The sequence below is a fragment of the Chlorocebus sabaeus genome, chromosome 25 (assembly GCF_047675955.1).
Source record: "Chlorocebus sabaeus isolate Y175 chromosome 25, mChlSab1.0.hap1, whole genome shotgun sequence".
Classification (NCBI taxonomy): Eukaryota; Metazoa; Chordata; class Mammalia; order Primates; family Cercopithecidae; genus Chlorocebus; species Chlorocebus sabaeus.
Window position 1 is genome coordinate 75752838 of NC_132928.1, and position 16024 is coordinate 75768861.

General features: G+C 40.1%; 1 protein-coding gene across 6 annotated transcripts in view; it reads left to right on the top strand.

Annotated features, from left to right (window-relative positions):
* The window catches only part of RYR2 (ryanodine receptor 2), a 783951-nt gene that overhangs the window by 755397 nt on the left and 12530 nt on the right, over positions 1-16024 (top strand). For all 6 annotated transcript variants that reach the window (XM_073011864.1, XM_073011860.1, XM_073011862.1 and 3 more), the window contains 3 exons: positions 842-988; positions 3578-3712; positions 13796-13952. In XM_073011864.1, coding sequence (XP_072867965.1) covers positions 842-988; positions 3578-3712; positions 13796-13952 — 439 coding nt within the window. The remainder of the gene's footprint in view (positions 1-841; positions 989-3577; positions 3713-13795; positions 13953-16024) is intronic.

Sequence of the window (16024 nt, forward strand, 5' to 3'; positions counted from 1 at the left end):
AAAATGTATAGGGGGCCAGGCATGGTGACTCACGCCTGTAATCCCAGGACTTTGGGAGGGGCAAGGTGGGCGGATCCTGAGGTTAGGAGATCGAGACCATCCTGGCTAACACAGTGAAACCCCGTCTCTACTAAAAATACAAAAAATTAGCCGGGCATGGTGACGGGCGCCTGTAGTCCCAGCTACTCGGGAGGCTGAGGCAGGAGAATGGCGGGAACCCGGGAGACAGAGCTTGCAATGAGCCGAGATCGGGCCACTGCACTCCAGCCTGGGTGACTGAGCGAGACTCTGTCTCAGAAAAAAAAAAAAGTATAATGTACAAAGATGAGGTAAATAGAGTAATTAAAGAGTGAAATTGGAGATGCTTTTTAATTTTTTAATTGACAAATAATTGTACATATTCATGAGGTACCTAGTGATATTTTGATAAATATAATGTAATCAGATCAGGGCAATTAGTATATGCATTTTCTTTAACATTTATCACTTCTTTGTGTTGGGAACATTTAATATCCTCCTTCTAGCTGTTTGAAACTATATATTATTGTGACCTGCCGGCATCCTACAGTGGTATAGAACCCTAGAAATTATTTTTTCTATCTAGCTATAACTTTGTATCTTTTAACAAATCTCTCCCTATTCCTACACCTCCTTTTTCTCCCCGATCTCTAGTCTCCTCTCTCCTACTTTTTACTTCCATGAGATTAACTTTTAAAGATCCCACATGTGAGTGAGAACATGTAGAGTTTAACTTTCTGTTCCCGGCTTGTTTTGCTTAACCCATAACAATGGTCATGCATTCTATTTTCTGACATGTTTCCCCCCCGTTTTGTCTTGATAGTCCTTCCTCTACCTAGCCTGGTATATGACTATGTCTGTTCTTGGACACTATAACAACTTTTTTTTTGCTGCTCACCTTCTCGACATTGCTATGGGATTCAAGACATTAAGAACCATCTTGTCCTCAGTAACTCACAATGGCAAACAGGTAAGCAGTTTATCATCTTTTTTTCCCCATTGCAGAAAATAAAAAAGCAACAAATAAAGCAAAGAAAAATAAAACTACCCCTCAAATGGCAATGTACAGTTTTAAAGAATTTTTGGAAGGAAGGGTCTGTACCTCTTCTAAACTGCAGGGATTAGCGGTTTGAGGGTCTTCTAGGCCTATACTTAAGCCTTGACTTGACCTTGGATAAATTAATTGAAAATAATAAAAGTACATACCTTACCAGATTTTTGTGAAAATGAAATAAAAACAAATGTATATGCTTTAACACAGCCCCTGGCACATATTAAGCACTCAGGAACTTAGTTACTATTTTGTCTCTAGTATAGTGTTTGCTCCACTTGCTGTTACGTGGAACCAAAATAGGTTACAGAATCCTGATGCACTTATTGTGTTAGCTGTAAAAGATGAGATGCTGCATTTTAATGTAATATTTTTAAACTGTTTATCTTATACTCTTTACTTTTAAATTGAGCAAAAAGGATAATGTTTCATATTTGACAAGGTCATGCTGACTCAGAAGAAAACTGGTCTAGGTCCAGAAAATGCACTTATGTTCTAATGGAACCTGCTTGTAATGTTAAAACTTTCCATTATCATGAAGCATATTGCAGAAGTATGCATTTATTAATTCATTTGCTATTTTTCAAGTGTCCACTGGGTGGTAACATATGCTGTGTTAGTTATTTGGATTAACAGAATCCTTCTTTTCCAGAGTCTTGTAGCCCAGCACATTTTAAAATAATTGCCTCTCCAAAAGCTTTGAACTGGGTCCACAGTTAAGTCCCCATTATCATTAGTTTTCTAAATTTCAGCACATTATTCTTACATATGTCACTTTAGGTTCTCCTCATGGCTATGGTGTGCACAGCAAGTCATGGGTCTAGTGACAAAAAGTCTAATTTATCTGCCAGTCAGTTCATAAGTTGTGTTTGAGCTCCCAGTATGTGTAGTAAAGAACTGGAGATGCCAAATCTATATGTGTTTCTATGTAAAAGATCTGGCACTACTTTCAGTTTCTGAACTTTGTGGGGTTTCTTTCTTTTTGAGGTATCAAATTTTCTTTTTTTGTTTGTTTTTAAGACAGAGTCTTGCTCTGTCACCCAGGCTGGAGTGCAGTGGTATGATCTCGGCTCACTGCAACCTCCGCCTCCTAGGTTCAAGTGATTCTCTTGTCTCAGCCGCCCGCACAACTGGGATTATAGGTGCGTGCCACCACGCCCGGCTAATTTTTCTATTTTTAGTAGAGATGGGGTTTCACCATGTTGCCCAGGCTGGTCTCGAACCTCAGGTGATCTGCCCGCCTCACCCTCCCAAAGTGCTGGGATTACAGGCATGAGCCACCCCACCTGGCCTCAGATGTTCATTTGCAGATGTATGTAGAGTTTAATAGTCCTAACAGGTAAAACATGCAGAAATTCACAATGGCCTTGTACTTCATTTATAGAAATGAATGAAACCCTCTGTTAAGCTAACATGTTTTCTCCAGATAATTGTAAAGTGATTTTGTAAAGACTTAATCAGCATAGGCAGTCACAGTCAAGACCATAAAGTTGTGCTGTAATCAGAGAAAGTACACATAAAGATAAGGCATGTTAGCGTGGTAGAATTTCTGTGATGAAACCAGAAATATATTTTCACCAACTTGGTGAAAAGCCACATTTTTAGCATATGCATATTCTATCAAAATTACTCTACAATTCTATCATATACTTATAACTATCTAAAAATTAAAGTATAATTTGGAATTAAAAACAGATTACATAGAGCTGAAAGACCTTTCAAACAGAGACATTTAATTATAGATTGAGAAAAATAGCCTTCAAAATAGTGTTGGTCATTAGCTGTGGTGTTTTTCACTTTGGTCATTGTTTACAAAGCAAGATTTCTCAGTTTTAAAAAATATTTATATTATACATTATTACTAATTGTGTGTCCCCAGATTTCAGGGGCAATACCAATTTCTATTTAGGATATGATTGAAAATTTAAAAATAATTTACAGTCATAAAAACAAAATGCGTTTTATTAGGAATGTAAATTATGGAAAACAGCCCTCATAAAACGAAGAAAGGGCACAGTGGCTCACGCCTGTAATCCCAGCACTTTGAGAGGCCGAGACGGGCAGATCATCTGAGGTCAGGAGTTCGAGACCAGCCTGACGAACATGGAGAAACCCCATTTCTACTAAAAATACAAAATTAGCCGGGCATGGTGGTGCATGCATGTAATCCCAGCCACTCGGGAGGCAGAGCTTGCAGTGAGCCAAGATCGCGCCACTGCACTCCAGCCTGGTGACAGAGCGAGACTCCATCTCTAAATAAATAAATAAAATAAATAAATAAATAAATAAATAAATAAATAAATAAATAAAATATAGTCTGACAACTTGATAAAGAGAATATGAAAATAAATGTCTGCACGAGGGGGTAAGAAAGGTGAGGAATAAGTTATGGATCCCATTAGCTTCTAGTAAACACGGCTGAGTTCTCACTAGAGCACTCCCCACCCACATGTGTCAATTGCATGTCCTACATTTCTAATACCTGTCCCTTGTCACATTGCTTTCCAGCTCGTATTAACCGTTGGCTTATTAGCTGTTGTTGTGTACCTGTACACTGTGGTGGCATTCAATTTTTTCCGAAAATTCTACAATAAAAGTGAAGACGGTGATACACCAGATATGAAATGTGACGATATGCTAACAGTAAGTTCATAACCTTTGATCTCATATGAACAAAAAGGTTTCCCGCTTCTGCAATCTAAGTAATTGTCTATTTATTCTCTAACAGTGCAAAATAGAAAATAGTCTAAACAATAAAAAGTTGCACGGCTCTTTAAAGAGTCAGCAGTTTTCGATTTTAGCAGAACATAAAGGAGCATTTCTGTCAATTTTCCATATGTGCTGCACAGCCTAATAATTAGAATTGCTGAGTAATGTAGTTAGAACTCAAAGGAGTAATGTCATCGCTTAAGCCTGTTGTTCACATATCCCAGGACAGCAGGTAAAATTATTTCCCAGAGAACATTTGGAAGCCTTAGTTTTTTGTCACCTTGACTTTAACTGAAATTACTAAATTTCAAAAGTGTATCTCTTCATAGAACTAATGGTTTTTGCTTTTATATTGAGTATCTTGGCTTAAATGTCTTTTTTGGTTTTGGTTTTCAAAAATCAACAGCTGTTAAAGCTTTCATATTGCTTTATATCACCGTTCTACAACCTGTCTCTCTAATATTGGCAAATGAGAAGTTAGTTATCATACATGAGATCTTAGATCAGGAAGGGGAACATGAGACAAAATATATATCACTAGCTGGAAAGAGATGTATCCTTCAGTAAGCTCCTCATGAAAATACCTACATCATTTGTGTTGGGGGCTGATATAATGATACATAAATTACTCTAGAAAAAATAGCCCAAAAGATTGATGAGAGAGAATGACCATTATTACAAAGACTAACAATTAAGATAATTTTATACTAAAGAATGACAAATCAGTGGGACAAAGTGGTTCAGAAACAGATGCAAATACTCATGGAAATTAAAAGATGATAAAGATAGCTTTTGAAGTAAGGAAATGAAAAATAATTTAATAAATGACATTAGTACCATGGACAAGCTGTTTGGGGGAAAATGATAAAAATGGATACCAACATTGCTTTATAAATAAAAATAAATTCTCAGTTGAGCATATTTCAATGCAATAAGAAGGAATAATCACAGGACAGAATTTGATGCCTTAAATAATAGTAATACTCATTTTTATATGGAGAAGGGTCTGAGTATGACATAAAACCCAGGGTCTATGAAAGCATAAACATTATTTGAAAAAAGAGCAACTATAAATACAGTTGTAAAGGCAAATGGTAAAATGGGAAAAATATTTTTAACACCATAACAAAGGACCAGTTTCCTTAATCTACCAAGTCCTTATCACATCAATAAGAAGAAATAAGCCAATAGAAAAACAAGTAAATCACATGACCAGACAATTCATGGTAAAATTAATTCAGTAGGCTTGCAGATTTGAAAAGATGCTCAGCCTCTGTCAAAGTGAAAGAAATGTAAATTAAAACAATGGAAAAAAACACTTTTTACCTGTCAGGTTTGCAAAGTATTCATGTTTGTTAAAACCCATAGTTGGTGAATTGATGGGAAAAAATCAGCATTTTCATGACTCTGGTTGGGAATTTGAATTGACAACAATTTTAGAGAAGTTTTGTAATACCTATCAAATTTTTAAGTATATATATCTTTTGACCTATTAATTCCACTGCTAGTAATTTACCTAAAGGTTTACTCACAAATAAGCCTCTGTATGTTCAAGTACATCAGCTGCCCTAACAAGCTAGGAATAATCTAAATGATCATTAGTAGTGTCCTGATTAAGTCAATTATGATAAATCCATAACAAATATGCATCTGTTTGAAAATGAGAGAAATTCATATATACAGATATGGAGAGACATACAAATTACATTTTAATTAAATTACATTTCATTTAAAAAAACAAGATCTTGATCAGTATGATAGGATCCTAATTGTGTGAAATGATATATACACAATAATTCATATTTTTGATATGCTAGAATATGCATAACATTTTTCTGGAGGGATTTATTCATAGGACACTGTGAACAAGGATTCCTACCGGGGTAGGACCATAGATCACAGGAGAAAGAAACTTGTTTGCTTTTCATTTTATCGACTTTACTCCTGTCTGAATGACTGATACTATTTCTTTTTACCGTAGGTATTTTTTTATTTTTAAAAGTCTAAGACAGTTTTTTCTCCACCATGTTATAAAAGATAATCTGCCTTCAGTTATTCCCAAAATTAGTTTAACTACATGCAGGGACTGTTTCCTGGCAGGAAGGAGAGAACAGAACGTACAGGTGGCTGACCTGAAGGAATTAAAGGACAGAGGCTGAGGGAAGCTCTGCTGAAACCTGATGTTACATTTTCATCCACCGCCTGTTCTTGAGCCATTTATTTACAGCCCAAATCTCTTATTTGTCTAAAGAAGTTTTACTGTATTTAAAATTTTATCATAAAGGATCATTAATATAGAATTGCCCATCCTTCCTCTCCTTTAAACAAATATTATTTTATTTACTAATTTAGAGATCTTCAGACAAGATTGTCATTCTTTAGCTTTTCAATATTAGGTATTTTGTTCTCTTCCCAACTTTCTTTTTAATAAAAAAAAAATTTGAGAATAAATAACTCTCAAATGAATTGCAGGTTATTTAAAAATTGGGGATACCTAATAGCTTGCTGACATAAAAATATTCCCTTTTCTTAGGTCAAGATTAAATTTTTGAAGGCTTAGAACTTCAAAAAGGGATGCTTTTGATGGAAAATGCAGGGGGAGAAAAGCTTTCAACTCATCAGTCCATACATAGTTGGCAGCAGAGCAAATCGTATTGTTCATGCAAAAATCATCTATAATTTTCAGTATTTCCTGTCATTGTTGCCATTCTGAGGTGTTACGCATATGACTTTGTGATTTCCATGTGCTAGTGACCTACTTGGAGGACACGGAGTGTCAGAGCCGAAAGGACTCTGATGTTCCTGGTTGTTCATCCATACACTTAATTCCTCAACTGGAAGAAAATGCCATCCCAGTTACAAATCCGCAGTCTTGTAGATTTTTTTTATTTATCAAGTGCTCATATAGCACTTGGCTATAAATGATGTTGTGCCAGGTATTATCTCAAGAGCTTTACAAATATTAACTCAGTAATCTCCTAATAACTTTTTGCTGTAGGTTGGCACTGCCATCATTCCCATTTTACAGATGAGGAAACTGAGCTACCAAGAGTTTGAGTAACTTGTCGTAAGTCACACAGTTAGGAAGAGGTGACACTCTTCAACTGGTACTCTAAGTTACACTACCTCACAGATAGTAACTTCATTAATGCTTCTGTTACTAATTTGAGTGATTTTTTTATACCAGGCACTTGTTAAGGATAAGGTTTGAGTAAGTACAGTCCCTGCCCTCATGGAACTTGCATGGTAAGCACCTTTATAGCAATTCTGCTAAGCTCATTCTTTTCCCTAGAATCTGCCAAGAAAAGAATGCTCCAGAAATTCCAGAAGTTTTGGAAAACCTTGTGGATCAGTATTCCTGTTACATACAGAACATTTAATATACTATAGAAAAACAGTGGATTCAACATCACTGCTCAAATATTGCAACTGAGAAGTTGCTTTAGATGGCTACTAGACAGGGAAATAAAAATAACTTTTTAATGTCACATCATACTAGAGTGGAAGATATTGATATGGACACAATTTATGTGCCTTAATACTTGAGATCCATTTTAGTCATCATAAGTTGGCGTGACTGAGATGCAGTACTTACCTTTGATACTCTTCTTCTCTGATTAATTGCTGGACGAATAATTCATGCACCTTGCCTGGAGCCTCTTCCCTGACTGCCTTTCTATCACCCCCTGATTTGGCCCACCTGTCTGCTTCTTAAAAGCATCTCCTATCCTTCCTGTTGCTGCTTTTCTCACACCGCAAAGCAGAGAAAAATTTATAAGTTTTTTTAAAAAAAAGCTTAACAGCAACTGTAAGAAAACTGGATTCACTGCAATAAGACTGACCCGTTACTAATGATGACTCTCATCAGAGTCACTAACATGCAACACTTTGCCCCTCCTCCCACACCTATTCATTCATTCCAGGCCTAGGGCTGAAGATGTGTCAAGGATCCTTCATCTCCTCTCCCATGTGCTGCCTTTAATATCAGCCATGCTCAGAGCCTCTTTACCCTGTGACCCTGAAGGCAGGAGGGGAGTGGGAGGCCAGGAAAGGCTACGTGGCACAATGCAGAAGGTAGCAGCAGCAGGTACATTGCCTGCAGTGACTTCCAAGAAATTCAGTACTATTCTAGGACAAACATCTTACCAGATTTATAAATCTCAATATCTACCAGCCTCAGGGCAGAAAGTTTACTCAGGTCATGTATTCCTAAAGAGTATGATGCTCAGAGAATTGCTAAATAGAAAATAATAGAAAAATAGGAATGATTTCAGATTGTGACATTCAGTGACCTGTGTCAGGTAGTGAGAACAATATGTGACTTTAGATCTCCCTTTTATACCACAGGGAGACCCCAGCAACATCCTGGTCTCTCCTTTTATTATGCAGTCATCATAGTTGACCTCATTCAAGTTGTAATCGTAGGATCCTTAGACGACTACATTTTGAACCTCACTCTCAGTATGCATTTCCATTACTTTTGTTAATTTTGCTTAGGAAGACAACTGCCTTCACCTGGTTGATTTTGCCCAATTTCATGGGGGCATGAATACAGAAGACAGAGAAACTTGGTTCCAGTGAGGAAATATGACCTATTGATGTTTTGAACTATGGACTTAACTAGAGCCTAGATTTTCTTCAGTTTGAGGGATTTCTGTCCTCATGAGTAAGACTATTTATGACCAGCTCTGTTGTAGGTTTTTATATTTCTACACATAACAATAAACTTACTATCTTGTCTTTGACTGGGGTGAGTCTATGTCTTAGATGTTTCCTCCCTGCAAGAGAAAACTCAGTTCCAAGACACAAGTCACTTTTTCATCCCTAGCTCATTCACAGTGACGTGCTGCTGCCAACCAGTCACACGAGACAGGAGTCTGTGGAGCATTACACAAGCTCATATCCCAGTGATTGTCCCTAAAAACTCCCACATGGGAACGGAGGTCACATTACCTAGATTGATGTTCCAATTGTAGTGTCCAAACACTTGCTTTTGATTTGCTTCTTACTAGTACTTGTGCAGGGGCTTCTTTAAAAAGCCAACAAAATTTAAAATATAACTGATGACTTACAGTAGTGTGCTTTCAAAGTAGAGGCTTATTAAAACCAGCCTGCCAGCAAGAAAGCAGCACAGAATAGGAAACAGAAAGATTTCGTTTCTTTAATTTAGTCCTCCAAAGATAATCCTTTCTTTATGACAGTCTCTTGAACATTTCCTTTCACAGGGCGATGTCTATATTCTCTCTTGAGATAAATTTTCCTCACTCACGTCACATTGTATTCACTTCATCCTGAGTTTCTTTGTTGTTTTCTGTGGATCTGAGAGAACATCTTAGGCAACTCGCCCTTCTGTTTTTCATAATTTACAGTAGGTGGCGCCATAGCTGCAGTGTTATAGACAAGTCACATGGGTTTTTTTTTTTTTTTTTTTTTTTTTTTTTTTTTTTTTTTTTCAGATTAGGATATTTTGAGCCTGAGAATCTAATTAAACCAGCAGTATCCTGATAGAACTTGAACCTCCTCTACAAGAACGTAGGAGGGAAAAGTGAAAAATGATGTAAAGTCCAAGGTAAAAAGATGATTGTCACTAGATAGCCAGGGAGACTGACTTGACATAAAGGAGAATGTTCGTCTCAGACGGAGAGGGACCCCCGAACCAGAGGCTGCAGGGAAGGTGTCAAGACCTATGCACTTGGGGAAAAATAGCTTTGTAGGTGATTAAGATGAAAAGTACACTCCTTGGGAAATAAACTTACTTGGGTAATTGTTCTAAATTACCTCACTTAATCGTCATTTATTTTACCCTGCCTTCCCGACAAATAATCTGTCTCTCTAGTTCTCTCTCCAAATTCTCTCCTCATTTTTCCCTTTTTTTTTTTTTTTTTTTTTTGCCAAGATGAAGGTCTCATAAGGATTTTCACCAGCAGCTGACCCTTAGTGTTCCCTAAAACCAATAGAAACTATGATCAACCTCAGAATGAATCCGTTTAGGAGATGGATGAGGGAGGGAAGCCGCAGACTATACCATCTTGGGAATCAACAACTTCCTCTTCTCAATTTTTGTAGGACCAGGCACCTTCCTAACTCATTACTCAGATTGTCTGAAAGAAGCTTATCTTTTTGTCTCACAGAATTATTTCTTTCCACTTCCAGCCCTCATTATCAGGTTTAGGCTGATTCTATGAAAAGAAAGGTAGATGAAAGGATTTTCAGTTGCAGCAGGATAATTTGGTAGCTGACAGTCTGACAGCCATGTATTACAAGTTATTCACCACATACCTCCTATTCCAACACCACAGCCAACTACATACAATTGTCTAGGGCTGACCAGGTAGTAAAGGATGAGGCTGGGAAAATCAGTATCAACATCCCACAGGTGAACTGTACATTTTATTCTTTTTAAATTTGGTAATTTATTAAGCCTAAATAATCAAATGCACAAGACTCTGTTTTTCAGCATGACTGTTAAATCCACTGTTGATCCCTGCTGGCATCCCTTCATCACAGTGCATAAAGCTGATGTAAAATGAAGGAGAGCAGTGAGGAAGGGTATTTCCAGGAAAGGTTGGTTAGATGACTGACAAGGGATCTGCAAAGAAGGCAACATTTTCTTTGGTAATTTAGCCTCATTCCATGGTCCTGTCTTCAACATTACATGTCTAGAAACTACAAGTGAATCATTCTTTTGGGGACAGACTCACATTAACCAGTATTACATAAGTCTGATGTATAAGTCAGAATACCAACCTGCTACTCATTAAGAGTTAATGCCAACAAGTTTTCTCTTCCCTAGACAAACACCTATATGGGAAGCCAAATTATAACCCAAGACCCAACGACTCCCAAGTGCAAGAATCAGCAGGAATCACCAAGAGGAACTGATAGATGATCAGTTCATCCATCAGTTGCTGGGTGATCTTAGCCACTAGTGCTGTCACACAAAGTTCCTCAAACAAGCAGGGATGGAGAGCTAGGACATTCCAAGACCTGGACTGGGAACTGCACAATCCACTGTTGGCTTACTGTGGGGATTGGAATGGGGACCCAGGGGACCAGAACTTGACATGGAGGAGTACCAGTCCAGAGCCAGGTATACTATCCAAACTGAGTCCTCAGAGAAATCCCCGGAGGGGAGTTGCAAGCACAAAGCTACTTGTGAAGTCAAGGAAACATGAGCAATGGGAAAGATGGTCTAACTAAAGGGGAAAGAAGCTGCGTTAACTACTCTTTATTGATTTCCTGTAGTCACAATTAAATACAAATGAAGACACAGATTTGAAGAAAAGTAATCCAGGCTGGGCGTGGTGACTCACGCCTGTAATCTGAGCACTTTGGGAGGCCGGGGCAGGCGGATCACCTGAGGTCAGGAGTTCGAGACCAGCCTGGCCAACATGGTGAAACCCCATCTCTACTACAAATACAAAAATTAGCTGGGCATGGTGGCAGGCACCTGTAATCCCAGCTACTCAGGAGGCTGAGGCAGGAGAATCGCTTGAACCCAGGAGGCAGAGGTTGCAGTGAGTGGAGAATGCACCATTGTACTCTAGCCTGGGAGACAGAGCAAGACTCCATCCAAAAAAAAAAAAAAAAAGAAGAAGAAGAAGAAGAAGAAGAAAAAAAAGAAAGAAAGGCAATCCAATTCTTACTTAATAAAAATAAGAAATGTGTGGTAAAACAAATGCAAACAGTATGCCTCAGTATATGGTGAAAATAGTTTCCCCTTCTCACAGATTCACTATTAGCAGTTTCAAGCACCAAGCTTTGAGAAACTACAGCAGTGGCTTCAGGATTTTTTTTTTTTTAAGTGATGGATGGTCTGTAAGATTTTACTTCCAGAGATTGATTCAGTAGGTAGTACCAGGAACCCAGAATGTTCTCCCATCCAGGAGGCTCTGAGATGAGGTTAGGCTTAGACCCCATCAGGCTAATCTGGCTCTAAGGATCTCCTGGGCCTTTCTGCAAAAGAGACCCCTAACCTGGGCTCCGGACCAGATCTTGGGTGGGCACTGGCTGAGCTAGCCTTGTAATGCTGTTTATTATATGCCAGGCTGAGTCTACGACCATTCCACCCTGAACGTGCCCAATCTCATCCTTGTATGCCAGGCTGATAAAATGTTTCCAAATTTAAATCTGGAAATTTAAATGTCCAAATTTTTACACATTTAATTCCGTTCCCTAAATTCCAGCCATCTAACCCAGGAGACTTTTTCTCCTCTGCATCTAACAGATCCATCAGCTGTTGAACTCAGAGTTCAACTGTGAGCATTTTGATATCACCTTGTTGGCTGCTCTTTGCCTACACATTGTGCTTTTCCAAGTGTCCTGAGAATGTGAGATCTGTGGGTTGAGGCAGTGAAGGCTCCATGAAAACAGCAGGTCTCGCTCCTCATTCATCCCACAAATGATCTGAGGACTGACTACGTGCTCATGATAAGGCACTGGCAACAGAGTAATAACCAAAGCATTTCTTGTTGGAATGCAGTCAGTCCTAGGGGAATGAAATAGATAACAAGAAAACAAGCAAGCTGGATATCCAAGTGTGGAATTCAAGAAAAAGGTCCAGGCTGGAAATAGAAATGAGTGTAATTGGCACAGAGATGAAACTTAAAGCCATGAAACCCGGAAGGTTCCCCCAAGGGAGTGTCCTAGAAGGAAAAAGTCAAAGAATCCAGTCCTGGAGCAACTGTTCATGAAGCCACAGGGAGATGAGGAAGATTTGGCAAAGGAGACTGGGAAGCAATGGCCAGAAATGAAGAGAAGCAGAAGAGTGTGGTGTTTCTGTGTTTAGGCTTTTGTCCCCTTTGTTCTGGTGAGCAGCAACTAACTAGGTTTTGAATTGATGGGTGACACATCCATTAAGTCAGGGTATCTGGGACAGTCTAAGAAAATCTCAGAGGAAGGATTATTAATTTAGGCCCTATAGGATGAGTAGGAATGGGGTAAGAATGGAAAAGGCTATTGCAAGAGAAGGAGAATGTACGAGCAAAGATCTGGAATCAGGAATAGTTCATTTGGAGGAGGTATGAAGAGTGGAGAGAGCGGAGAGGGAGGTTTCTGGGAAAGGTGAGTGTGGCTAAATTCAAGGGCCTGAAAAAGGAGTTTGGACTCAGCTTAAATGAGGATAAAATATTGGATGCTCCAAGCCAGTGACTCTCAATCCAGCATGACTTCATTCCTCACTACCCCCCACCCCGCCCCCAGGACATTTGGTATCTGGAGATATGTTATTGTCACTATGAGGTAGGGTGCTATTGGTATCTAAGGGGTAGAGATCAAGGGATCTTTTTAAAATCGCGTACAGTGCACAGGATAGCCCCTGCCCAGAGAATTATCCAGCCAAAAATGTCACTGGTGCTGAGGCTGAGAACACCACCCTAAAATGCACTGTAACGAACCCCTCGTATTTTAGCAGTAGGCACAGGCAGCTGTATTTGTTGGTGGCTTTGATGTTTTACGGTTTAAACAATAAGATGCTATTTCTTCCTCAGGTCTCCTCTCTTTTTTATTGTAGATGTTAAAGTAGAAAAGAATTTCAGCATCGTATTTCATATATACTAGGTGAGGGAAGGGCGTTAGTATGTTTTCTTCTAGCTTAATTTCTAAGATTCCATCTTACTACCTCACCTTTCCAATGTCTGTTATGTCCAAAATAACTGAACAATGCAATATAGTTGTATGTCTCTTAATATGTTCATAATATGATTACCTCATTAGAACAGATGGTTCAGAGCCAAGATACTAGCCAAGATACTAGATACAAGACACAAGATACTAGAAAATTTTCCATTTTCTCCAAAGTGAGAGTATGCAGTATACACTTTTGTTTAAAAGACAGCAACATGCAAAAGCCAAGTGTTTGCTTCACAGCTACAAATATTGAAACAAAAAGAGGCAATATAGAATGCAATAATTCTCACTTCCAGAGTGAGGATTAGGAACTACAGAGAGAACTCGGGTTTGTCGAGATTAAAAATGGGTAATGTCCCTCCAAGAAGTGATACCATGTCTTTTTTCCAGTGCTATATGTTCCACATGTATGTTGGAGTTCGTGCTGGAGGAGGGATTGGGGATGAAATCGAAGACCCAGCAGGAGATGAATATGAGATCTATCGAATCATCTTTGACATCACTTTCTTCTTCTTTGTTATTGTCATTCTCTTGGCCATAATACAAGGTAAGTGTCATCCTCGCTGAAGCTGATAACATCTAGAATTTGAGCCACATATTGCTGAAGTTAATATTCAAGGTAGGGTAATAACATCAAGTGTTTCCTGGCAAAGCCAAATCAAACTTTTCCTTTCAGTATTTCTTCATCGTGCAGTCTACAGGGGGAAAGGTAAAGCAGCATGGAACCCTGGTATGAATGGAAGATACAGTGTTATTTTGTCTTCTTTCAAATAACATAATGGAAAGGGCACTTTCCTTGGTTTGATTCTCACCACTGGGTTTCAGACTCATGAACCCCAGCTTTACAATCTTGGATGGATGAGCCATTTAACCCTTTAAACTTCTAAGCCAGCTGGGTGCTGTAGCTCATGCCTATAATCCAAGGACTTTGGGAGGCTGAGGCAGGTGGATCATTTGAGGTCAGGAGCTTGAGCCCAGCCTGACCAACATGGTGAAACCTCATCTCTACTAAAAATACAAAACTAGCCAGGCATGGTGGCACACGCCTGTAATCCCAGCTACCTGAGAGGCTGAGGCAGGAGAACTGCTTGAACCCAGGAGGTGGAGGTTGCGGTGAGCTGAGATCACATTATTGCACTCCAGCCTGGGCAAGAAGAACGAAACTCCATTTCAAAAACCACACACACACACAAACCCACCACCAACAACAACAACTTCTAAGCCCTATGGTTGTTGAGAATTTTTTAAATGACATACAGGCCAGGCACAGTGGCTCACGCCTGTAATCCCAACACTTTGAGAGGCTGAGGCAGGTGGATCACTTGAGGTCAGGAGTTCAAGACCAGCCTGGCCAACATGGTGAAACATTGTCTCTACTAAAAATACAAAACTTAGCCTGGTGTGGTGGTATGAACCTATAATCCCAGCTACTTGGGAGGCTGAGGCAGAAGAATCACTTGAACCCCGGAGGAGGAGGTTGCAGTGAGCAGAGGTCGCACCATTGCATTCCAGCCTGGGTGATGAGCAAAACTCCATCTCCAAAAAAAAAAAAAGGGGGCGGGTAGCTGGCAAGATGGCTGAATAGGAACAGCTCCAGACTGCAGTTCCCAGCAAGATCAATGCAGAAGGCGGGTGATTTCTGCATTTCCAACCGAGGTACCCAGTTCATCTCACTGGGACTGGTTGGACAATGGGTGCAGCCCACAGAGGGTGAGCAGAAGCAGGGTGGGGTGTCACCTCACCTGGGAAGCACGAGGGGTTGGGGAATCTCCTCTAGCCAAGGGAAACCGTGAGGGACTGTACCGGGAGGAATGGTGCACTCCAGCCCAGATACCGTGCTTTTCCCACAGTCTTTGCAACCAGCAGACCAGGAGACACCCTCCACTGCCTACGCCACCAGGGCCCTGGGTTTCAAGCACAAAACTGGGTGGCTGTTTGGGCAGGCACCAAACTAGCTGCAGAAGATTTTTTCATATCCCAGTGGCACCTGGGACACCAGCAAGACAGAACCTTTCACTCCCCCAGAAAGAGATCTGAAGCCAGGGAGCCAAGTGGGTCTGGCTCGGCAGGTCCCACCCCCATGGACCCCAGCAAGCAAAGATCCACTGGCTTGAAATTCTCACTGCTAGCACAGTGGTATGAGGTTGACCTCGGTTGCTCCAGCTTGGTCGGGGGAGGGCCATCTGCCATTGCTGAGGCATGAGTAAGCAGTTTTAGCCTCACAATGTAAATAAAGTCACTGGGAAGTTGGAATTGGGTGGAGCCCACTGCAGCTAGGCAAGGCCGCTGCGGCCAGACTGCCTCTCTAGATTCCTCCTCTCTGGACAGGGCATCTCTGAAAAAAGAGACAGCAACCTCAGTCAGGTACTTATAGATAAAACCCCCATCTCCCTGGGACAGAGCACCTGGGGGAAGGGGTGGCTGTGGGTGCAGCTTCAACAGACTTAAATGTCCCTGCCTGACAGCTGTGAAGACAGCAGATCTCCCAGCATAGTGTTCGAGCTCTAATAAGGGACAGACTGCCTCCTGAAGTGGGTCCTTGACCCCCATGTATCCTGACTGGGGCCAACAGACACCTCATACAGGAGAGCTCTGGCTGACATTTGGTGGGTGCGCCTC